This window comes from Pseudorca crassidens, chromosome 8 (genome assembly GCF_039906515.1).
Source record: "Pseudorca crassidens isolate mPseCra1 chromosome 8, mPseCra1.hap1, whole genome shotgun sequence".
In the NCBI taxonomy this organism is placed as follows: domain Eukaryota; kingdom Metazoa; phylum Chordata; class Mammalia; order Artiodactyla; family Delphinidae; genus Pseudorca; species Pseudorca crassidens.
Genome location: NC_090303.1, coordinates 12,838,041 through 12,864,013, shown reverse-complemented (window position 1 = coordinate 12,864,013; position 25,973 = coordinate 12,838,041). Strand labels below are relative to the sequence as shown.

At 46.2% G+C, this 25,973-nt stretch overlaps 1 protein-coding gene across 1 annotated transcript in view; it reads right to left on the bottom strand.

The window, feature by feature from the left end:
* GLI3 (GLI family zinc finger 3) overlaps positions 1 to 18,915 on the bottom strand; it is a 285,323-nt gene extending 266,408 nt beyond the window's left edge. The window contains exons 1-2 of the mRNA XM_067745853.1: positions 18,838 to 18,915; positions 4,429 to 4,593 (exon numbers count right to left, since the gene is read on the bottom strand). Coding sequence (XP_067601954.1) covers positions 4,429 to 4,552 — 124 coding nt within the window. The 5' untranslated portion in view covers positions 4,553 to 4,593; positions 18,838 to 18,915. The remainder of the gene's footprint in view (positions 1 to 4,428; positions 4,594 to 18,837) is intronic.
* Between the last annotated feature and the right edge of the window lie 7,058 nt (positions 18,916 to 25,973).

Below are 25,973 nucleotides of genomic sequence, written 5' to 3'. Positions count from 1 at the left end.
CACTTTCCCCTTAGAAACCTCAAAGAATTTTTTTTTAAGCAGAGGAGAACCAAGCCCTCCTTTTGAAAGAATCAAAGTGAACAGGGAACTTCCTCTCCATTATTAATCTATCAACTTTGGTTTCATATTGCATCACCATTAAGATAATTTCTGCTTTCTATCACTTTAAGGTATGTTCCCAATAACTATCAGATCTGATAAAAGATCCCCAAAGCAGGACCTACATATGCTTATTATTAGCTGCTTTCTCTTTTAAAGCAGAGTGGTAGGTTAATAAGAAATATCAGATTACTCCTTTAAAAAAAATCATAGGCCAAAAATGAAATAAAACATTTCACACTGAAAAGTCAGTATTTGCAAGTCGTTAAAGGAAATTTTATAGGACAATGAGAATGTTTAATACGTTGGAACACCTAGATTAAAACATGTCTATTATTTACAAAACACAATATGCAGCTTGGAAAGTAATGAATCCATACCTGAAAAAAACAGATCATTAAGGCATTTTACTTAAGGTACTAGCATGTTAACAGATTTGAGATTTTTAAGTAAACCATGACACCTAAGATATGACTGCACACTTTATATGTGAAAGACACCATCTTGGACGCCAGAAATGATCATTTACGTGTCAGTTGCACTGAACAAATATTCAGAAAACTGAATGTCTTCTCTTTTGTCATTTATGTTTCATAAATAACACTAGAGCTTAAAATCAAACTATAACACATGAAGCAAACACTGTGGTTCCTGAGTAAGTATACTGAATGCTTCATATGTTGATATAGGTTCTTAAATGTTACAAAAATCAGTTTGGCTGTGTTTTACCCATAGAAGATTTAGAACAGTTTTTCACTTGTGTTATTTTAAATTTCAAGGTTTAAAGGCAAATCCTTCCTCAAAATGTCGTTTAAGGTTTTTGAACCATACATTTTGGTTCGTGTGTATGTGTGCGTTTAAACAGAACTCTGTATGACTGTTATTCTAGGAGTAGATACCTGGCTGAGAAAAGTAAGAAAACAGATCTGTAAGGACATGCAGAGGAATGTGCATGGTCTGGCTGGAAGGCTCACAATCAGGAATAAACTGCAGCACATAATGGCTGGAAAAGTTAATTAAGTCAACGTAACAGCGCCAATAGCGAAACGTTTTTGTTTGTTTTATTTTAATCTTGAAATTGTGGATGGGAGAAGAAATACACAGGTTACCTCCGTAATATATCTTGGTGAGGAACTCATTTTTCATTGTTCATTTACAAGTCTCTGAATTGCAGAACTTTGTAAGGAAAGCCTAAGAACCCCCTGGGAACAGTAGCAATTGGTACTACCTATTATAGGATCCAAGTAATTTTCACTTCCTTTTTGTGAAGAGCCTCAGTGGAGGTATCCAAGCCCTTCTGAAATGTTTGCAGAGAAAAGACAGAACGGGAGACAGACAGAATAGACAGACAGATGGATGACCATAGCAATGACAGTATACCAACCTTTGAAAGCCTGCCCCCCACACCAGCTCTTACACCCAAACCAAACCACAGACCAAAGCCCCCAGACTAGCTGTGTGACCAGAGCTGAGAGCAAAGGGCAGCGTGCCACCAGGTAGAAGCTGGCAGAACAGAGAATTTGGGCCATTCCACACCCTCCTAAGCATGATCCTGGGGCCATAAAGAGGCTCTGAACTAGTTAGATGAATCCTGCTGAGGACTTTGTAAAAAAAAAAAAAAATCATTACAATTATTCGCATTGCTTATGGAAAGCAATCACAAAGAAAAAGGTTTATCTGTTTCAATTTTTCCCACCTTTAAACTTGTTTGCTGGTTTTCCTGGAATCTTCCAGCAGGATTGCCATTGATATTTCAAAAACCACTTCCATTTTTCTTTATTTGGTTGGCTCTTTATTTTATTCCAAAACAAAAAGGAGTCAATCTCTTACAAGAAATAGAACACTGAAAAAATGGTCAGAGCTCACAGGATTCTAGGACAGCTATCATTCACGCAGAAGCCCTGCAAACCTGACTAATGAGGTTTTTGCCCCAAGATAGGACGTGTCTTACACCCATTTAGGAGGTGCTTCAAGGACCCGAGCTCATCAGGGTGGGAAGCCCGTGGAATTCGGTTTCGGAGTCAGTTCTGTGGTTACTTCGGACTCAAGGACTAACTTTTATAAACCATGACTGTTTCTTCCCTGGATACTTGTTCCCCAGTGGCTTCCTGGCTGCTGGGCTGATTAGGTTAGTTCTGTTCCTGGTCACCCTAAGCAGGTTAATGGGCAGAACTCATGGTCAGAGCAGCTCCAGACAAAGGCAACGGCACCAAATATCTGCCCAGCAGGTGTCCAATGGCCGGAATCGCCCAAGTGGCAGCACCTTTGTAAGGACAGATCGCTATTGTTACTCTGCTGAAATTCCCAGAAAGGACAGTGGTTTATGGAGGCTCCACGTGGTGCAGCCTATTCTCACGCACACACTTACACGCTCACTCACTCACACGCACTCACACTCACACACACTGCTATAAAAATCACCCAACGTTGATGCTGCGTGAAGCATGATATCCAGAAAGCGATTATTCCTACAAATTTGCTATTAAAATTACCAAATCACCTACATGGCACAGACTGATTCTATTTCTGAAATAGACGTGTCTAATTTTTACAAATTCCAGAGAAAAGGAACAAGGGCCACAGCATGCTTTTTTAAGGAGAAAATATGCCTTCTATAACCTCATCACAGGAATAATGCAAAAATCTGGCTCTATTAAAATAAGCTCTAGTCCTGAGTTGAAAGACCACGAATCAAGAAAGAAATACAGTTTCGTATGTATGTAAAGTAAATTCATTATTTTAACTCAGACATAAATAGATCTCCCTGAAGGATCAATTCAAAATGGGACTCATTAGCCGAAAGGTTTAATGCCAGCCCCTCCCCTGGCCCGGTCAAGCCAGCAGTGCGCACTGGTGACATCGGGGAAGGAGAAAAGTGAGCAGCACACACTGTGGACCGGGATGGGCACAGAGGGCAGGGCCAGGCAATGCCACAGTTCAGACAGGAAGGTGCAGCTTTTTTATTGGATGTCTGCCCTCACAGCCTATACTTCTGGGCTGTTACCTTCCAAAGCGGATTCTCACTCTCCCATTGTATGTAAAAAATTGGAGGGGCTTCCCTGGTGGCGCAGTGGTTTAGAATCTGCCTGCCAATGCAGGGGACACGGGTTCGAGCCCTGGTCTGGGAAGATCCCACATGCCGCGGAGCAACTAAGCCCGTGCGCCGCAGCTACTGAGCCTGCGCGTCTGGAGCCTCTGCTCCGCAACAAGAGAGGCCGCGATAGTGAGAGGCCCGCGCACCGCGATGAAGATCCCACATGCCGCGGAGCAACTAAGCCCGCTCGCCGCAACTAGAGAAAGCCCTCGCACAGAAACGAAGACCCAACACAGCCAAAAATAAATTTTAAAAATTATAAAAAATAAAATTAAAAAAAAGTGGAAATCAGCCTAGTCAAATCTTTTTGGAATAAATAAAATATAAATGCACAGGGAGGGAGGGCGCAGGTTGGCTCAGCAGATGCAAAACCTTGTACCCAGGTAGGCAGTGTCCAGGACTGAGACCAGCCCATTCTTCCTAAGGGCACATGGCAAAGCGGAGAGCGATTCGCAGAGGCCAGGGGTGGCTATGAAATCTACAAAAAGCCAAGGCGCTGCTGGCCTTCCAGAGCCGAAAGGCAGGGAAAGGAAGTGAAGGTTACTCTTAACTTATTCAGTCTGTTTTTACCAGAGGGGCCTCTGGAATTTATTTTCAGTGCTCCATGCTTGAATTGAAATGCCTCTCAACACTTTGCTTAAAATATTAAAACATACAGCATGTAAAACAGTTGGCTTTCTGTATCTCTAAACGCAAATTAAGGACGTTAAATTTTTATATGCCAACAGCAAAACCTGCAACTCAGAAACTAGATGAGGCTCAACCATTAACAACTTTTAAAATCCTTTCGAGCGGACTCCTTAGGGTTTGGGGTCTGCAGGGGACCCTATCACTAATTTGGACAAGGCAACTCTTGTGTCTTTTGTAATAACTGATAACTGATTATCCCGACGAGTAGAGACTTTCCATGTGAAATGCAGAGTATTTTGAACCCCAGCCAGACTCATCAAGATGATTTCCAAAATGCCAAAACAGGAACTTCCTATAATAAATAACCTATCACATTTACATCTCGAATTAGCAAATCTGGAAGAAAACGTGTAGTTTCAGCGCCAAAACAGAGATGGCTAAAGCCTGGCCACCCCGAGCCCGCACCCCAACCTCCACCTCCATCTGCGCTCTTCAGCTCTCAGAGCACAAACACGGGTCCAGGTGCAAATGCTCAACTTGCAAGGAATGCAGAGCACAGAAAAGGACTGTAGGCTTGACTGTTGGTAATCCCCGTGGCCGCTCACCATTGGAAGTGGTGCTGGAGGCCACGGCTTTCTCGCTGACGTCTGGTCGAGTGGAGTATTTCACTATGGAATTCTCCACTTTCTTCTTCTCAGTGGTCGTGGAGCTCTGGGACTGGGCCTCCATGACGCCTTCTCATTACTTCAGCTCTGGGCGACCAGGAACCCCTACAAAAACAGCAGCGCCATCAATTTCAAATAAGAAGGGGAAAAAGGAAATCCCACTCCGAAGGCCACTTCACCTGTCACCTGAGGAGGTGCCTGGAGCATCAGCTAATTCAAAATCTGGAAGCCCCTTACCCGCTGGCTTTCTTGCAAAAAGGCCTCAAAGTGCTAGTAACAAGCCAGGCGAATTCTGTCTACACGTGCAAAAGGAGGAGAAAGGGACTTGTCCACAATGTGGGACTTGCCCCCAAATCCTACTGGGCATTTGTTATTAAATGGTCTAAATATCTCCATCTTCAGCTGTGTTTACGGCGAGAAATCCAAGCGTCACATTACTCCTTCAAGCCACATCTACAAATGCCTCCGACACTTATAAGAAAGTGGCCACTTTTCTATGAAGGGGCAGTAGGACAACTTTCCAAGCCAGGGAAGTTTTTTAGTTATTAGTTAGATGTTTTAAAGAGTGACCGACAATTTCTCCCATCCAAGCCCAACTCCAAATTCTGAATCAGAGAATTCTGGTCAATGATTTTGCTTCCCTCACCAAGATATGTGAATCGCAACATGCCTCTTAAACCTAATTCTTTCAGGAAAACCATACACTTTAAGCTTTCTTAAAACAGCAGAACGTTTCCATTCATTTAAGTTACATTTTTAAAACAAACAAAGGTGATAGAACAACACACTCTGGATCCCACAGGAAAAGGCAAAAGATCACCCACAGCAAAGGCTGGAACCACTTAAGAAATATTAAAACTCAGCTAAAGGCAAGGGCAGTTAGTCTGTCTTTCACCAGCTTCATTCATGTGATAATCGCCCTAACTCATCATTCATCAATTTTCACTCTGTTTGGTTCCCGTTCTTTTTTGGCAGTCATGATCTACACCTACAAAGAATACAAGAGAAGATGACAAGTCTCCTCTCTACCACGTTTCCCTCAAGCTCTCTAGATTGTGGGCACTTCTTCGGTGGAGTCACCTGCCTGTTTTCTACATTTAGCGGAGGCCACCGTGTTCCATCAAAACAAGGATGAGAGAAATAAAACAAGCGAGTGCTTCACAGACTAAAAGAGTTAAAGTACCAGACGGAAGATTTTTAGTCATCCTTAACTCAAACTTGCAAAGGAACTGCAATCTGGGATAAGTAACTGGAAAAGCTGAAGGCCCAGAGGCCTCATGGCCCTGGAGCACCAGTTCTTCCAGTAACTTCCATTTCTTTTCTTGATTATCCAGTGGCATTCACCGTAAAACACACAAGTTATTTACACCAGCTTTTCTAGAATAAAAAAGACAAAAAGACGCCCTAGGTTAAATGTACAGATCAATGATAAGATCCACTCTGAATGCAGAAACATCCCTCAAAGAGTCCCCACAGGGGCTTCCCTGGTGGCGCAGCGGTTGAGAGTCCGCCTGCCAATGCAGGGGACACGGGTTCGTGCCCCGGTCCGGGAAGATCCCACATGCCGCGGAGTGGCTGGGCCCGTGAGGCATGGCCGCTGAGCCTGCGCGTCCGGAGCCTGCGCTCCGCAACGGGAGAGGCCACAACAGTGACAGGCCCGTGTACCACCAAAAAAAAAAAAAAAAAAAAAAAGAGCCCCCATAGATCACAACAGTGAAGGAATATAGACCTTCTTTTCTCAAGGCTGCCACGGTACACAAGTCCACAGGGGAGGGCTTGATTGGCACCCCCTGGAGTTGTCCAGTGCCTCAGTTTCCTCATCTGTCACATGACAGTGTCACACAGTGGGACTTCACCTTGGGGGTGGGAATGGGGGGTGTCCAGTCCTCTTTAAGAATATGTTAAAACTTACGGACCCTCTCCCCCCAGAATCCCCTTAAGTGCACCAAAAACTGTCCATTTGATTTCCAAGGGATCACAGGCCCTCCAAACCAGTTAAAGAACCCCTGAAGGAGAAATTCTCAACCACCCCTTCTAGCTCTACCAAGCTCAGAATGATTCTCTAAATTTTTTACATGCTCCCCCCAAATTGACTTAAAGATCATTTTTAAAGCATGCCACGAGAACAATTCAACCCACTCCATGGCACTGTTTCTCAGCGTGGTACAAAAGCCACCTGCATCAGCCTTGTTTCGGTGCTTGCAAAACATTCAGAGCTGCAGGTCCAACCCCTGATGTCTCTGAGGTGACCCCTGGAACCTTTATCTGAACAGCACTGGTGACTATCAGCTTCAGTGAAGCTCGCAGACAACTGCTCTACCTATTTTTTGTTTGCTGCTCTGTACCCAATACTGTAGGTGGTCCTCACTGAAGTCTTGGCACATTGGATGAAGTAGTGAATTCCAACAGCCCAAAAGAGCCTATCCAACTGCCATCCCGATAATGAACTCTGCATCGGTCGGGAATCTTTGTTGAATGTCCGTCTTCCCCTCCGGACCCTAGACTCCAAAGGCCGGGCTATCTACCCAGCACCTCATACCTGTAAGAATATTTACTGAGTAATAAGCGATCCAGCAATGATCCCATGACCCAGACAATTCAGCAGTGTCTTAAATCTTAATTGTCATAGGTTTAGCTACATAGCTTTTCTTTTATAGCCTGTGTTTCTTTGTAAACTGGCAAATTATATCAAAACTAAAAACTTTAATAGGAATATTTAATTAATCAAAACACTCCATTCTCAACCATTTTGGAGAAAAGGGGGCACTTACTGTAATTGTTTCCCTCAAAACACAAATACAGTTTTACCGGTCGAATCTGGATGGAATTTATGAATACTGGACACAGAAACAAGCTAATGGACCAGAGTGGGGAGAGGAAAAAAAAAGCCATGAAGAGATGGGATTCTTGTCTCTTCCTTAGGAGAGGGAACTAATTAATAGTAGCGAAGAGACAAGTCACCAAAGCTCCTTGACAAACTTGGTTTTTGTGGAGTTGTTGGTTTTTCCCCCAAGCGAAAGACTTCATTTTAACAAAGCAATAAAAACCCTCCAAATACTCATCACCAGAGAGAGGCTCAGTGAGAAGAGGTAAAGCCCCAGGCGCTGACTGAAATTGCACTAATTAATGGTCTTGGAGAACACTAATTCCTCCCCCCACCCCCTGTTCAAAATGGATTTTTAAAAAAATAGACCCTTGGTCATGCAAAAGTCTACCCCCTTCTTCTATTTTGACAACTTATTTTTGGATCTCATTAGTTATTAACTAATTATTTAAAAGTGTGGTTTATGCTTGGAAGAAGGCTATAAAAATGGCAACTTGCCAAGGCAGACATCTGCTTCCTGTATATCCCTATAAATTATATCAGCTTATTTTACTGATAAAAACCCAACTTTGTCCCTGTCAGTTACAAAGGAGAAAGTTGGGTTTTTTAAATAAATTTATTTATTTATTTACTTTTGGCTGTGTTGCGTCTTCATTGCAGTGCGCGGGCTTCTCACTGCAGTGGCTTCTCTTGTCGCGGAACACAGACTATCTAGGCATGTGGGCTTCAGTAGCTGTGGCACACGGGCTCAGCAGTTGTGGCGCACGGGCTTAGCTGCTCCGCGGCATGTGGGATCTTCCCGGACCAGAGCTCGAACCCATGTCCCCTGCATTGGCAGGCGGATTCTTAACCACTGCGCCACCAGGGAAGCCCTAAAGGAGAAAGTTTTAACATTCTAGACTCTCACACCTCATCAAAACTCTGCACCAAGAGTTAGGGAGCAGAAAAGAGTGCTTGCTTCTAGCTGGGGTGGCAATTTTTTCATAGACTACTCAGCCGAGTCGGGAAACTCAGTCCTGAGTTGATACAGGAAAGCATGAGGTACAGAAGTGACCCGTAAAAATTCCTGATGGAATCCTAAAACATACATAACTAGGGCCGTAGCCTATAGGACTCCTTATAAAACCTGGCGTTTCCTAAATAATAAAGTATAATTTATTTAGAACGTAACTCTCAAGGAGAACTTTTTGGTTCTGCTTCACTTCAAAGATCTTTCTCTGAGGAAAACATGCCACTGGTTTTTAGATGTGAATGAAATGAGACTTTTAGACCCTGCTCCCTTTCTTACAGGGCCAAACTGTTCTCCCTCAATCCTTTTCATCACTGCAACATTACATGCAAGATTTGCTGGCATGCCCCTTGACTTTTTATGCTTATGAAGAAAAAGAGCAAAAAGAAAAACTATTTGTAGCTGATGTTTGAGTCCCAGCAGCTTGGGTATATGGGAAAAACAAACACAAAACAAAACAAAAAACCCTGCAGCCAGGAAAAACCGCTCTGCTAAGATGACCTGCTAAAGCCTGACGTTTCATAGGTAAATGCAGGAATGAAAATGCCTTCTTGAACGCAAACAGTCATGGCTTTTCCCCATTCAGCTGTCCCTGATCCTTCTGTAATTTTCCTGAGGCCTAAACCCAGGGCACAATTATTTCCGGACCCTCTTTTAAAAGTAATCCCTCTCCTACTAGCAACCTGCCCACAGGAGGGTCTTTCCTTTCTAGATTATAAATCTGAACTTGCGTCAACCTCCTACCAAACGAGACGTCCTATCCTGGAGCCACTGACCAGGTGATGCTGTAGTGCATGTCTCCACTTGAAAGGCAGCCAAAGAAAAGCTGCAACATTTATTACCAATTTGAAGAAATGGCAGGGAGGGGGGAAGACCTGCATTGGAAACAGCACTCCCCCACCCCACCCCTGCAAAGCCTCGGTTGGCCCTCTCTTGAGAGTGGCCACTTGGAGCTGCAATTAAAAAAATACAAAAACAAAACAAAACCCAAAAAAACCCAAGAACTTTCATCTTTGCAAAGATAAGTTGTCATTTGTGTGCTTCTTTTTCCATTTAGTAAGCAGTGGGCTGTGGTCAGTGCTGCCTGGGAGCGCTCGCAACCTGCGCTTCCACGCCAGCTTCCTTTCTGTTCCCCGCACGGTTCCAGGGTCCGCGTCTTCACATCTCGGCCGCGTCTCCGCGTCCCAGCCGCCTCCCCCCGCCGGGATCCCGGCGTCGCCGTGCGGGCCCCGCTCCCCGCACGCGGTCGCAGTCGGTGCAGCGGAGGCCTCGGGGCGCCCGCCTCGCCGTCTGCTCCCTCCCCGGCGCGGGCAGACCCGGCCGCAGCTCCCGGTCAGCGCCCCGAGCCCGGAGCGCCCGGCCGCGCAGCGCTGGTTCCTCGGAATCGGCCGGCCCCGCTCGGATCCGCCCTCCGGCAGCGTCCCCCCGGAAAGCGCAGAGCAGGGGCCGGACGATCGGAACCCCGCAGGGCCTCCGCCGCCCAAAGAGCAGCCCTCTGCACTCTGCATCACCCCGGTCACCGGCTCCCAGGGCACTGGAAAACTCTCGGCACAACTGGGCAGCATCTCCAGCAGACAGCGGTCGGTGGCCGCCCCGCATGCAGTCACACAACTGCTTCACTGGCTGAATTCGGAGAGAGGCAACTTTCCGGGCACTTTGCAAGGCAACACCCTCTGTTCGGCACTACAGTACAACACTGCGGAACCCATGACGTCTTCAGGAAAGCCCTGGCTGTGTGCGTCACTTCACCAAACTTCTAACTCGCTTCACCGGCTCTTAACCCTGTTCCCAATGTTGTTCGTTCATCAGCTGCCCCACATAGATTAGGTGTTGTGAATGATGTAGGCACAGACCCATCTCATGGGCTCTAGGGGAGGAGGGCCCTCAGTGGGGTTCCAAAGTTCAACCTTAACCACGAGGCTTTAGACAGTAAATGGAGAGCGTGAGAAATCGCAATTCTGGGAACATGTGCAAAAATCAGCCTTTCCCCTTGCAGATCTCTGCAGTGAACCCTGGGAATGCGCATACAAGCAGGATTCCATGATGGGTTAAACCCTTACAATGTTCAAAAGGAAGCGCCAGGGCTAAAACCAACGTTTGAAATGATGTTTGAAATGTATAAAACGACTTTCTAATCGAAGGTGAAATGAAACAGTAGCTATAAACTGATATAATGCATCCTTTGTGAACAGCAGACTACTTCATTTATTTCCCTAATCCAGCTGGTTTATTTTTCAGTGGCCTGAATTTGGGTTTTCCTTTTTTTTTTTTTCTTAATGCATTTAAAGATTTAAAACAACTAAGTTAAAAGCCTGATTCGTGGCAACCTGATCAGTTTCTGATGGGTTAAAACAGCTATTGCCAAGGAGGGATCAGAAAAAAGAGACATTCCAGGAGGAAGGGGCAGCACTTTGAACAGCATGGCGATTAGGCCTTAAGTGAGTAATGATTCTCTGCAACCCAGGGAACTCCTTGCTCAAGAGGAATAAGACTTTCCTCCAGAGAAAGTACCTTTACTTACACCTGCCCGTATATTAACAAGCTGAATGATCTTCCTAATATACTAATATTTCAAAAATCCAGAAGAACTAGCCTGTGTAAGGATTTCTAAGGCGCTGCCACCGTAACACTGAAAAGTGACATTTCTCTCATACTGTATTACTTACTAGCAGATTACCTGCTCCTTCAAGACACCAGTCTGAGAGCAACCGTTTAGGTAAAATTTCTATTAAATAGTTATACCTTCCTGCAGCATTAAAATTCAGTTCCTAAAGAACATGACTGCTCTAGGAAAAGTTTTGGGTTTTTTTTGAAAATCAAGAAGCACAAACTAATGCTGATTTTAACTTTTGAGCAATTCTGGAAGTGAGAAACAGCATGAGTTTCCATAAGCCAAATTTAGGGAATTTGAGACATTTCAGTGGATTTCATGTAATCATGCTTTACAGAAAACCTCTTATAGGTTGGTAATGTGGTTGATGTTTCCTGGTGCTCAAAATACCTTTCTGAACTTAAAATCAATTAGATATGCATAACTTCTGTGACACACCAACAGTTCCCAAGATTCCTAAGGCTTCCTCTCCCTCCCCTGTCTGCACTGCCTTTCTTTCCGGCAAGCTCAACTCCGTAAGTTCTTAATGAAATCTTCATGAATTTTTAACTATAGTATTTTTAAATGTGCAATTATTTTACCTTTACATGAGATTCCCCCCGCCCCCGTAATGAGGAAAGCCGGAAGCCTAAAGCCGTAACTGCAAGTAAGAAAGCTCCTATCTGTTCAAGTTGCCAAAAATGGTCTTTCGTAGCCTAGAGGGTTCCCCAAATCTGCTGCCTATTGCTTTCGGATCTTTCTTTCCCAGTTTCTGAAGCTCCTAATCTCAGATAAACAGTGTTCATGACAGACGTCCCTCGAAAGGGAATGGAATTACTCTAAGGGGAAGTAATTGCCTGGCTACGGACTGAGTTTGGTTTTAGTAGATTAACTACATCTCAACTTTTAAGAAACCCATATATTTAATTAACTTCAACTACTGAAAAGCATATTTGACGTGAAGTCATCACTGCTACTAGCGTTAAAATCACAAATTGCATTCTGCGTGCCAGTTTTACTTTTCTGCCATGTGTATTTAAAAGGAAAGATCATCGGCTACTCTGACGTTCTCTGCTGCCAGGAGGACTTTATGAGAAACAGTTGAAGGGTAAAGGTCTCTATTTCATACTTGTTACTGTTTCTGAGTTTTGCAAAAACTATGAAACACCAGTTCCGTGTACTTTGGTTAGGCTTTGCAGGAAGTGCCCTGCATAGCAGGTGCCATGACGGAATGAGCTGGCATCCCCGACTTTCTGTGGGCTTGCTGGAGACAGACAATCCCAGACAGAAAAGGACATCTTTAGGTCAGTTATTGGTCTATAGATCCCGCTAAGCTCATGAAAACTGCATTTCCCTTAAACCTACGTGTATCACGAAAACAGCATGACTGATCAAAGGTGACCCTTGTCTCACTTCCCTAGGGTGTACAGGTATTAAAAGTTTTCATACATTTTCAGAAGAAAAAAATCCCTAAATTTAAAAATCCTTCTTAGAGAACTTCTATAACTTTTGGCTCCTAGAATCAGGTGTGCCTTTACAATCAAGCTTAAGAGAGTAGAACACATGTTCTATGCACAGGAATATACTTTTAAACCATCACAAATAGGAGACCAATATCTGCTGGGTGTTAAAATCAGCTGGAGATCTCCCAAAGGCACTTATTTTTTTTGTCTGGTACTGTTCATCATACTTCATCCTCCCGATTTTTAAACTGGGGATTCTTGAATCTTAACTGCAACTTGAAAAGCACATTTTTCATGACTTAAGGATTTTTAATCAGGGCTTATTCAGTAACAATTCCCCCCTGGTCCACTCAGCCTATCAACTTTGCAGAATTCTACAGCTGTCTTACTTTTTGGCCCCTGCCCACCAATCATGTACAAAACCGCCAATGTAAACTATACCAAACGATGCACCCTCCCAGTGAAATGCCCTGGTGTGGGATGTCATTTGAACCTCACAGTTCAAACAGCAGATGTTGTCCTGAAGTGGCGTGGCCTGGTCCACGCTCCATTCAGATTTCCAGACATCTTAGTTCATTAAGGCTTCATTCTTGAGCTACTGCCTGAGGTTCCTCGACACACAGGTAACTCCCCTGAGACTGAATTATTCTTTTCTAAAATACCACAAGCTGAAATCGAGAATATGGTTTAACTGCTTCATTCCTTCATTACGACAATTGGAGAATTAGCTTTCATCTGAACTGTGAGTTTTCAGTCTCTTTTCGTAAAAATCCATAGTTTGGAATGTACAGCGCTCTGGAATACCGTTAGGTGTTTTATGCAATCTCCCCCCAAAGTTCAAGTAGCTAAAGCTGCATATTTCCACATGAAAATAAACAAATAAGATGTCACACTGCCTTCTGACAGAGATTTAAATAAAAGGCCACTTATCTCCCATTATTTAATTTCATTTTGCAGCATAAAAATTACCCAAATATACCAACAAATGCTGATGTTTCAAACATACTCCTGTGTCACATACACACACACACACACACACAAACACACGCATGCCAACACCCCCCCCCAAAGAAAAAAGTAAAGAAAAGAAAAGAAAAGCCCACTAGCGGTTTAAGGCTAGCAATCAATCCAATTTACTGCAGGTACAATTTACATGTACACTGCACACCGCAATGAAACCACAGTGTGATGCCAATAGGGCCCTTAAGAAAGTTTTCCCCTCAATCTCTGGAAAGGAGCTTTAAAAGAAAGCAAGGATTACAGTCAGCTAGAAGGTAGGGAGGGGACTTACCTCAAACCCAGCCAAGCAGAAATCAGAGCAGTAATTCTACAAGTCGACAGAGTACACTTTCAAGGCTATAATGGTGTGAAGAGGTGCTGGGCCACATGGCCTGGAGGCAGCGCTAATGCCCTGATGACTGATGCTGGCCGGGCATACAATGAATTTGAGGCTTGAAAACTAACAGAAACCATGCAGTAAGTACTTTGACAAATGGGCTTTCACAATTTCATTCATTGAATAACCTTTAAGCACAAAATTGGCTCGAGTTCTCTTGGGAATTATGTGACATGTCTTGGACGATGATGTGAGTATTTTCCTTTTTTAATTATGACTCCGTATGCAAAATGCAAAAGCACCCTAATGTGAGGACACAACTCCAGATACTGCAGATGCATATGTGGAGCTCAACACAATATTGCTTTTCAGGAGGGGACTGGAATGTTCCAATGCCACCTTATTAACTAGGTAATGGCCTGTTCATTCAGTTTCTTTAGAGAGCCATAGATTTTCTGGGACGTTTTGTTGGGCTGAAATATACACACACAGAACAAAAAACACTTTCACATTAAAGAAAAAAAAAAACCCGAAAGTGGTCATGAGTAGCTAAGAAGTGTGACACTAAAATATAGTGCATTTAGAATTACAAGTGGAAAAAGTCTAAGTTTAAGGGGCGAGGCAAAGGAAAAGTGCCTTGAAACAATTGAGACACCACGTAAGGTTTGCAATCGAATACACTTGCCAACACAGTTAACATCCAATTTCTTCCCAACGGCTCCCCTCCCTTATAACCCTGTAAAACCAGCCCTTAGATGGAAAAATCATAATTTTGGCAATTTCGAAAGAGGGCATGAAATATCTAGAGTGTCTCTAAATTAGCAAGTACCACTTACTGTTAGAGCATTGCCTTTAACAGCTTCTAAAAACTTAAGAAAAGGATCTTAAAACAGGAAGCTTGGTGAGCTCCTAAACCTGTTATTGGAGCCAGGAACACATAGCATATTTAATCTGCAAACTGTGCGAGTCTACAGTGATTTCAGCAAGATCTGAGGCATGCCCTCAAGGTTTGCTGGGATCTGGGATTAGGGGGTTGATAAGAACCTCTACTGCCCACGGACATGTTTTTCTTCTGCAGTTAAACACAAATGCACAGAGACGTTTGACTGCTGCTTGGCGTTACCGCTCAAGTTCTAAAAAAGCTTTGCAGCTCCTTTTGCTGTCAATATATCAAAGTTAAAAAAAAAATCATCAAAGTGTGAAATTTCATTTAAAGTCTTCGCCAGTCTACAGCTCTATTTCACAGGCCCATCAAATACAAGTAGAGATGAAAAATACACTGAAAGTGCTGGAGAGAAGTTTGTGGTGCTCCCCCTGCCCTGTTGTTGTTTATTCTGTCTCCCTTTATTTGCTTTGAAACTAGAACAAATCAATTTTCATCTGGAAAAATGACAACAGGAAGTGAAGGGCAGCATCTTCTAGTAGCCTTTAATGAAAAGACAACCTGAAGTCATTATTAGAGTGGAATCTTGTGCTTAACAAATGAAATAGACACACACACACACACACACACACGCACGCACAATTTCTTCTACAGTCATGTCAGCATTTTAATTGACTCTCATGATATAAGTTGGCAGAAAATTTCTTGAATCTTCCAAAACAAATCAGACTGACTATAGAATACGGATGCCAGCAAAACTAAAACCTCCTTCAAAGAATTCTTTAGCTGGGGATTTACAACAATTGCATAAAGAAGAAAAGGCTGACTTTTAAGATAATCTACTATAGTCTAAAAGCATTAACATTCCATTACTAAGGTTTTCTTGAGGATTTCATGACTCACTGATTCATTTTTCCTTCAAGACTGGTTTTTCTTAGTACATTACTGTCTCCATATAAGTGAGTGCATGGCACAATGATCATTAAATTGTTTCCTTTCGTAAACTCCCAAACCCTAGCCTTAAAAAAGGGGGGCAAGGGGAATCTCAGTAAGCAGGATACCTCACATAGATTGTAAGGACCCCTAAATGGCAAAGCACAGAGGAAGTCTGAAACCCTTACAGCATGCAGGTAATTAAGAAAACTGGCCAAGAAACAAAGGAAAGTTCAACTTTTAGGCTTGGGCATCAAACTGATAAATTAATGATTCTTTCATTAAATAAGTAATGAAATAATTCACCAGAGTCATTCTTCATCAGTACTGAATATTCTCATTTCTGTCTGTAGTCCTTTGCAATTTCGACATACTGGAAAAATGTGTTTATGTCAGGGTTCGATCAAGGAACACAAACATGTTAAAGGTACCAGGAAGTCATAGGTATCTGAGTTGAATCTACTAGCCTTTCATAAGAATACAATCTATACCGTTTAAAGTGCTTCTGCGTGTGTGAAATTTCACTGGACACCTCTCACACTGGACCTACTCAGGCATCTGAAACCAAAGCTTCCCTAGGCTGACTTCAAGAATCATATACCCTCAAAGGATCTTCCCTTAGGCAGGCAGTTTCTAATTAAATAGCTTTTAGTATAAAATAAACCTCTGCTCCCTATAAGTATGCTATTACAACTAATTTAAATGTTAGTTCATGTTTGTTTCCGGTCTGACTATAGTCCAACTGGCCAAAGTGTTTGTGGACCAGGTTAACACCAATATTTCCTAACATAAACAAATTCTTTAGCTACTTCACACAGTTTGCATTGTAAAGCCAATCACCACTGCTTTAATAAAGGCCCTCAACTGAAATACTGTTCTGCTTCAGAAAGATGAAGCGATTTTGAGGTTATTCCACTACTTTGAAACATAGCATTTTCCTCCTTCAAAATAATCTTGACACATGTAATTAAGAAACTGTCAGACCATTATTAATTTTTAATTTAAAACCTAAATGAAATAATTACAGGAATCAATCAATAAGGCACCTATTCAAATTACAGAGCAATTACATAAATACTCAAAATTAATACTTTAGGCCAATTCTTGAAGATTTCCGTCTATAATATGCTAAGACTTCAAACAACACAAAAAGTGTAACATGGGGACCACGAATAGTTCCTGCCTTAAACAGACAGAAAGGACCATGGCAGAGGGCCACACCGGCCATGCCCAAGGCACTCAAGCTGGAACGCTTTTTAAAAGTTAACTGATTTCCACCAGACACTTATTTCAGGGATCTCAAAAACATCCCAATTCTGTCCAAAATCACATTGGGAGGGAAAAGCCTAATTACCACGAATTTCCAGCAAACGGCTCTGCAGAGACGAACTGGGGAGAAGAAGGAAGAAAGATAAAGGAGAGCAGAAGGTGTTTTCTAGAACCAGTCCGGCAAATGGCACTGCGCAGGTCTCTGCACAGCGGCCGACCCTCCATACCTCCGACTAAAGGGCTCTTTCACTTGGAGATGCGGACAGTCCATCATTTCAAACTGAAATGGCAGCTGGAAAATGTGGAACAGCTGGCAGAGAGCTGCGAGAAAATGTTTTACATAAATATATGTACATATAAACTGGCAGAGGGCCACGAGCGCTGTACCCAAGGCCAGAGTCTGTTCGGGACTGCACACCCGGGAGATGAGACCCTGGGGGCGGGCGGGAGGAGTTGCGGGGAGGATGCCTCCTTCATACTCTGTCTACACGGGGTCAGCAAGGGAAGCGTGGGTCCAGCTGCTCTCGGGATGGCATCTCCCAAATGAGGTGTAATCAGGGACGTGAGCACAAAGTTCAGGGGAGGATAAAAGGCCTGGGTGTGCGGTGGAGCTTCGGCATCTGGCAATCTGCTTAGAAGTCGCTTCACAAACTCTCCAAGTTTGGGTAAATATTTATTCCCTCTCCACCTCCTCCCGGCCCTGTGCCCTCTGCAACTGCAAAAAGTAACTGTCCCCTGCAGAGTGATTCATACCCAACTCTGCTCGGTGAAAACGCGGCCTCTTAAATGATTATTGCAGGGGCCACGGTTACCCCCCGCCCAACTTCCACAGCTCACTCCCTGCAGCTTCTAGTGCTTTTCTTTCTTTTGTTTTCTTTTTTTCTTTCTTTTATTCTTTTTTTTTTTTTTTAATGCTGTCCCTGGAAAAGAAAAGAAATGAAAGAATCCCAAATCATCCACAGATGGTACAGCTTTCACTTTTCCTCTCTCAGGACGGAGGCGCGCCTCCCTCGGATGGGAAGCGCAGGCTGGAGGAAGCCCCCGCCGCGGCGCTCCCCGCGCGCACCCACCTCGCCGCCCGCCGCCTTCCGCGCCCGGCCCCCCGGGGGGGATGCAACAGTGCGAAGGCGGGCGCCGGGGCCCCGGGGGCTAGCGGAGTTCCTTTAAGCCCTCGGGGTGGGGAGTGGGGGCTTGGGGCCCCGTCGCCGCGGCTGCTGCAAACTTCTTCCCCCACCCCGCCCTGCCCCAACTTCGGGAGATGAAATTCTCCAGTCCGTCTCCGGATGGCCGCGCCGAGTCAGACGCTGGGAAGGCGAGCAGGAGGGGGCGAAGTGAACACTCGCTCCGACGCCTTACCCGCTGCTCCCGAAATCTGGGCGCCTCGAGACAGCCATATTCAGTTCCTCCCGCGCCCCCCGTCGGGGACCCCCCCTGTCGACCCGGAGGCGCGGGCGCGGCCGCCGGAGCGGGCTCCCGGGTGCGGAGCCCCGCGAAACAAAGAACTTCAGGCGGGACGTACCTGCGGCGGCGGCGGCTGTCAAGTCCCCGAACTTCCCATAGACCCGCGTCCGGGGCGCGGGCGGGCAGCTCCGGGCTCCGCGCGGCCGCGGGCGGCTCGGGCTACGGCGAGCGGCCGGGCAGGGCGCGGGGGGTGCCGGCGGCGGGCATGGTGCGGCGCAGGCGGCCGCCGGGCGCGCGGGGAGGGCGGGTCGGGGCGGCGAGGGGGCGCGAGGGCGAGGGTGCGAGCGCGCCGGCGGCGGTGGCGGTGGCGCTGCCCCTGCCCGCTCCCGCCCGCTCGTGCGGCTCCGGCATCGGTTTCAGGGATCGTGTAATCCGATCCCTTCTGACTCACAGGCCCTGAGTGACAGTTCTGATTTGGTTCACCCGCGGGAGGGAGGAGAAAGAGAAAGAAAGAAAGCCCCCACCGCACTCCCCTCCTGGCATCCAATCGACTTTCTGGAATAAGGTCCCATCCCGGCCTGGAAACCCGCGCGGGCTTGGAGGCGCCCCCCGCCCGGACCCGCGCAGCCTGCGCTACTCACGGGTGGAAAAGTTGCTCTTCGGCTCTGCGCTTCCCTCCCTCGCGCTCCCTCCTTCCCTCCTCTTCCTCCTCCTCCCCCAAGTTTTAACAGATGTTGCCGGACTCTCGGCTCTCGCTCGTGCTCCCTCTTCCCCCGCCCCCGCCCCCGCCCCGTCCCTTTTCTTTCGGCCCCTCTCCGGCGGCGCGGTGGGGACGCGCCGAGCAGCAGGACGCCTGCCGCCGCAGGGGGCGAAGTTGGGAAAACTTGGAGGAGTGCGGCTCGCCTTACTTTTGCTTTCTTGCTCCCTGCAGGCCGCGCCGGGTGCCCGCGCTTCCCCGCCCGCCGCGTCCCCGCGCCCGCAGCGGGTCCCAGCGGCGACGCGGGCGGTGGCGAAGAGGCGGCGCGGGCCGGGGTCGGGGGCTGGCGGGGGGGGAGCCCGGGCGCCCCGAGCCACGCGCGCGCTCCCTCCCCGCCCTCCGCCTCCTCCGCCCCTCCCCGATCCTCACACGGACACATTCAAGCCTGCCCCTCCTCTTCCCCCTCCTTGACCCCGCGCCCGCTCGGCGCGCCGAGGCCCCACCCACCCGGCGAAGGGAAGGGGGCGCGGGCGTGAGGTCACCGCCGCCCTCCCCGCCCGCGCTCGCCACACCGCCGGGACGCCCCCGCCGGCCCGCGCCCCGCGTGCCCCGGCGGTGTCTCCCAGCTCCCATCGCCTCCCAGCCCGGTTCTCCCGCTCCCTTTTCTCCCCGCTCCCAGTTTGGGCTCCCTTTTTCTTCTTTTAAGGCCTCTCAGATCACAACCCCCCCTCCTTGGCTCGCCCACTCCTTGTACATTTCCCCAGGCCAACCCTGAAACTCCCCCTTTCGCCGAAGGATGCTTTTGAAAGTTCAGGGTTTTTCTCTCCACCGGACTCATCTGCCCTTTGGGGCCAAATCTGGGAAGTGGGAGCTCCCACTACACAGCCTGCTGTCCCCATGGGCTACTTTATAAAGGACCCAAAAACAAAGACCCCGGGCTTGGAGCCTGGACTCCAACGTGGTGCTTTTCCCTGAGCTACAAAGTGTCTCTGTCCCTGATTGATTTTCAGCGGCCCACACCAGAAAAAAAATTATTTTCCCTCTATTCTCAACCGGCCAGCCTGCATCCAACTGTTCCCTTTCAGTGTACTCAACCTGGACCTGTAACCCAAAAAAGAGAGTTCCCATGGGGGGAAACAAAGGGGGGGGAGAAAGAAAGGAAAGAAAACCCCTGTGGCATCCCTAAATCCGTTCTTCGTGGGGTAACCTGAGATTCCACCCACCCACCGGCCGCCAGCAGCGCCTCGGAGCTCAGGGTGCACTTGTGTTGACTCGAGGAGCATCTTGACTGAAGGAAGAGCCGTAGGTGGATGAACGATTAGCTATTAGGATCTGAAGAGCATTTTGAGATTCAAATGCTTAACTGGAGAATTTTGAAGGGAACTGATGGTGGTATTCACTATTTGTTTCCTGGGACTTGTTGCTTATCTCAAAGACTCCACAAAAGCAGACCCTGACTTAAGCTTTTATGGTAGAAGCAGTGAAGATAAAGGAGGGCTGAAGGTCCTTTTTAGCCGTTCATTTTACGATTTCTCTCTCTACCTCACCATGCTTGGAAAAAAAAAAAACTCACCACTGACTCATACAGAGCAGGGGTCTCAGGATACATGGGTGGTGGTCCCAGCTTCCCCCCTCTAACTGGCCTTAGGCCCGGGAGGATTGTCTGAGCCCATCTGTGGGATAGTGATAGGAAAACCAGGCCACATACCTCCCAGGATTTGTAAGGGTTTCCAATGAGATAATGCGTGTGAACGTAGAAAGGGACACAAATGTGTAAGAATTATTATTATACTTCCTGTATATACTCCAGCATCAGTCACAGTATTTTTTTGTATTCAAGTACTGCTTCTGCCTCAATCACATGAATGCAAATAATACATCCTGATAGCCTCCTCTGTTCACCCAATGGCAAATAAATAAATAAAAAGGAGACAGACAGCCAATAAATCAACAACTGGAATAAACTAGATATTTTGACTTTTACTTAAAAGTCTTTTGCACATTTTGGATCGTGAAGATCTTGATTCTCAGTTTTAAAAAGACAAGAACAAAGAAAAAGCAGCCCATCTTTCCCCCTTAGGCCCATCAGAATAGCTAAAAACAAGAGGAGAAATAAAGCTGGTGTCTCCTGTGTGTTCCTGTGTCCTCACCTTAGATTCTTGACAGAAATGAACAGTTTTTTGCTTTAGTGGTAAACATATACGTGAGTGGGAACATTTGGCAGAAATAGTAGCGGAAATAAAAAACTTGGTTAGCCCTCGTGTGAGTTAAATACTGCCGTAATGCAATGACTTTCAATCTATATTAACACAAAAATTATTTTTCCAAAGGAAATCTTGTATGGAATCCCAAAATACAAAAGAAGGCTACTCTGGTTGAGTTGGGTGGGATCTCAGGGCCCAGCCCTCTAGCCTTGTTTTCTTCAATGGCTCCTGAGACAGCTCTAAAAACCCCAAAGTCACCCTGACACTCAATAGTGTAACCTTGCAATGATAAACAGGCCCTTACAGATTTACAGGCCTTCGTCCATGTCTAAAATTCCACCATTATAGAGTCACTTACTGAGAGCTTTCATCAGTTCTCTTTTCAAACGCAAATGTCCTAATACATTTTAACATATATATATATGTTAAACATATATATATATATCTTCAAAATGATTAAGCTTATAAGACAGTTTTTGTTTGTATGTCTTTTGGCAACAAATTGGATGAAGCAGGAGACTTGAAGATCTTAGTATGAGTTTCCTAGGGCTGCTTATAACGAAGGACCACAAACTGGGTGGCTTAAAGCAACAGATATCCATTGCCTCACAGTTCTTGAGGCTAGAAGTCCAGGTCTCAGCAAGGCCGTGCTCCCTCTGAAACCTCTAGGAGAAGGTCTTTCCTTGCATCTTCCTAGCTTCTGGTGATGTCTGTCAGTCCCTGGTGTTTCTTGGCTTGCTACTGCTTCACTCCAACCTCTGACTCTATAGGCGTATGGCGTCCTCCCTTTGTTTCTCTCTCTCTCCTCTTCCTAAGGACACCAGTCAGATTAGAAGCCCACCCTACTCCAGTATGACCTCATCTTAACTAAGTGCATCTCCACAACCCTGTTTCCAAATCAGATCACTTTCTGAGAGAGTACAGGAGTTAGAACTTTAACATATCTTTTTGGGGGGACACAATTCAACCCATAAAAATACTGAAAGTGACAGAAGAGGATGAAGGATCTGCAACTGAGAGGACAAAGGATGAACCTGAGAACAAACTTTGCACGCTCCTCTGTATTGTTTTGCCCTGTCCTGTGTGCTTATCCATAATGACTCTTCTTGCCCTCACTTACTATTACAGCTCTTCCATCTCTCTTCACATAAGCCCCCTATTAATTATTGGGGAATTCCAAGTACAATTTCATGTGTATTGATAAGCTCCCAGCTGCAAGTGACAAAATTCCAACTCAAATTGCCTTAAGTTAAATTTAAAGTGGGGAATGGGTGTTTTGTTGACTGAAAAGTCCAGAAGTGTCTAGGTAGGTTTCAGGCAAGGTAGGATCCAGGGGCTCAAACAGTGTCAGCCGAGTCCTGTTTCCATCTTTCAGTTAGGCTTTATTCACACTTCATGCCAATGTTTTTTAGGCAACCAAGGATGGTGGCCAGAGGCAGCTGCATTTTACACAGTCCGTCTTACTGTTTGCATTCCCAGGGATGCAATATTCCTCTTGGCCAGGCAAGGGGGAGAGTTGCATGCCAGGTGAACAGTTAGCATAAGTCCTCTATAAAGCCCAACATGATAGCCACCATATTCTTCCTCCCTTCCTGTAAATGCAAGACTGTCACGTTTTCCACTGCTTCCCTCCCATACATGCAGGACTGTCACCTCTGCTTCAGTTGCCCAACGTAGGGCTGCCTACTGGGAGGTGACACATTCAGTCCACCATGTTCTGGGGCATCCTCAGCACCCTGAAGTCAGTGCAGCCCACATCTGTGTGGGGAGAAGGATTTTCTTGTTCTTTGAAGTTACACGTGATCACGAGTTTTCTTAATATTTTGTCCTCGTGTATGAATATCCCACCAATTTCTTTTTCTGAAAATAGCTCAAGGATTCATACCTTTTTCATCTACAAACTCAAGATAATAAATGTTCATAATGAAAATGCAAACCTTCACATCCCTATCCCCGTGCATCCACCCAGCCAGCCAGCCACCCACCCACTCACTCACCCGTCCATCTGTCCATTCATCCGTCCATTCATCCATCCATCCACCTCCCCATCCACCCACCCATTCACCAGTGATGGTTTACTGTTGGACCAAGCCTACCTGCCACATACTGTCTACACTTATGGTGAGTTATTTTCTGGGAGGCTTCTCAGTCTGGCATGCAAATAGACTCCTTACAGACAACATAACCAGCCAATTTCCAAATGTTTCCGAATTCAGTAGAGAACATAGCTTAATGCTGAAACTAGGACCTTTAACATCTGTCTGTCTGTATGTCTTTCGGAAGTTTGTAGGTGCCAGTTAAGGAGTCTCACCACTTTGAGAAATGATGAGAATAGAAATACCGTCCGGGCTGCATTAGAGAACTAGACTCCAAAGACAATAAGGTTTCTTCCATCCAACCATGCTCCCCCCAGCTGACCTATCCCCCGCCACGAGTGGGAGCAGCTGGAAAAGGCAGACCTCCCTCCCAGCCAGGAAGCCCTGACTTTGGAGCTATCTCATGGATGTCAGTACAAGGAGAAGGGGAATTCGGCCCTTGGAGGGGTGCAAAGGAGATACAGCAGGAGCCAGCGTTCCAGACCCCAGTGTCGCTCTACTCATCGTTCTCTCTCCCTCCCCCTCTCTCCTCTGACTCCTAGTTTCCTAAAGTGCTCTCTTCCGATTCACCCCCAGGGCCAAGACAACTGATTCCTAGACTGAGCTGATCTGATGTCCTGAAGGCACCTCAGCCCCTTTAGGTTTCCTGCTGCACCCTTCTCATTTCCTGGACGTGGTGTTTCTGCATGCACTGCACCCACCAGTGTGCACGTAGGGATAGTACTGGGGGACCCAGGCAGACACCCCCAGACACACACACACACACACACACACACACACACACACACACACACACACACACACACACACACACACACACACACACACGTCTTGCAAGCGCCCCAGGGAAAGAAACTCTCTCTGAGTTGGCCCAGAGTGGACAGCCCAAGCTTCCCCACGCTGACTGGCCGCTTGCCAAGAGGGAGAATGCTGTAAAGTGCATCGCACAGGTGCCCTCCAAGGGTCTCTCACTCAGCACCCGCATAACTTATTCCTGCATCTTCCTACAACATTGGGATTCTAAATGTAACCCAGATGTGGGCTGTGTCCCTCTTCACCTTGGAGATGTAGCTATAATTGGCTTGGACCTCAGCCAATCCCACAAGTTGGGAAGACCTAAAACCCTCCCTTTGGATTGCAGCAAAGTTCAGACCCCCCTGTGGATGCTGCATGACACTGCCCCTTGCCCAATCCACAGGAAACCCACCTACAGCAGGCACGGAGGGAGCTTGGTACATTTTAGTGATGATTTGGGTAGCTCAAGGGTGATTTTTCTCCATCCCTCTCTTTCAAAAATAAAACTAGTTTTTCTCTCTGTGTCTCAAACAAAGCAGCTGAGTGGCCAGCATCTGTTTCTTGAGGTCTCACCCTCCGTCCCCAGGAGCTTATTCACATGACACGCTGGTTTCTCTTGCCTCTTCCGTGTCTCTTTGCCCAGGATCTGCCCCACTGCCTTTCTCATCAGCTCCCAGCCACCTGGCAGCAGTGCTCGGTACTTCTTTGAGTTTCCATAAAGCTAAGGTAACACGCAGTGGCGCGTGGGACACGTGTTGTCTGCCGATGTCTATGATTTCATGTGCATGAGTACATTTTGCCCTGGACTCTTCATTTCGCCACAGCTTACTTGCAGCTACACATGTTTGCATCATCTGTCTCCTTCCTGAAAACATTTTGAGTTTGCTTGGTTTTGCCCTAAATAATCCACTGACACATACTGTAGGTTTTACCGAGAGTTTTTATAAACAGGCTATAAAGGAGGGGAGGTAACATCAAACACATCACACCAGATATCGGCAACATTTCCCTCTAAACTTTCTGTCCTTCATTTGTCTCCGGCTGTGCCCCTACTACATTAATTTATCTTCTCCTGATGGGTACCCAGTCCCACTGATTTCCCTTTTCTTAGAGCAATCTGCTTCTGTGCCTCTAAATTGGGTGTTCTGAGAGATTCCAGGACTCATCTTCCTTAGAAAATGGCTTAGGACATCCATAGGAGCTCATGAGCTCATCTTATCTTTTGACTCTTACTCCCTTAAACCTCCACACATACACCCGGCAACTCATCAGTGTATTTCTTTTCCAAAGGAGCAGGAGGAATTCCTATGAGGAGTTTTGGTGAATGAAACTTCCTGTATTTGCTACATAAGAAACTGACAAAACTGAGGCCATGAACCTGGGAATGTAATGAAGAATTGGGATATTTCAAGAAAAGACAAGAAGCAGTGGTCATTTGCTTGGGAACCATTGTATGGAAAGAGGGACCTCCCCCACCTCAATAACCGTGGGGTTCAGAGGAGGAGCTCTGAGACCAGAGTGAGGGGTTAACATGAATGTGACGGGAAGAAAAATGGAGTCTCAACCCCCAAGTAGTAGCAAGGCCAGCCAGCAGCAGCAGAGCTGTTCCAGCAGAGCTCATCTTGGCCATGGGAGAACATTCCTCAGCCAGAGAACCTAGTGGGGAACAGGAAGGATGTAGGACCTCTGTGTCCCACTATCCCAACAGCTGAGAGCTCCGAGCCAGTGATTACTTTTATACCTTTGTTATTGTAACACTCCTTTCATGGCTCTTCCAGGGTCCATTGTGGCTGAGTAGAGAAGCACAGTCACATACAGAAGGTGGAAGATAGGACCCTCTCTCTCTCTCTTTCTTTCTCCCCATCTCTATCTCTCTGTCTCTAGCTCTTTGTCTCTATCTATCTCCATCTCTTTCTCTACCTATCCATAACCTGTAACATATGGTTCAGCTTTTTATGATAATAACTAACAGTCTCACTTCTTTG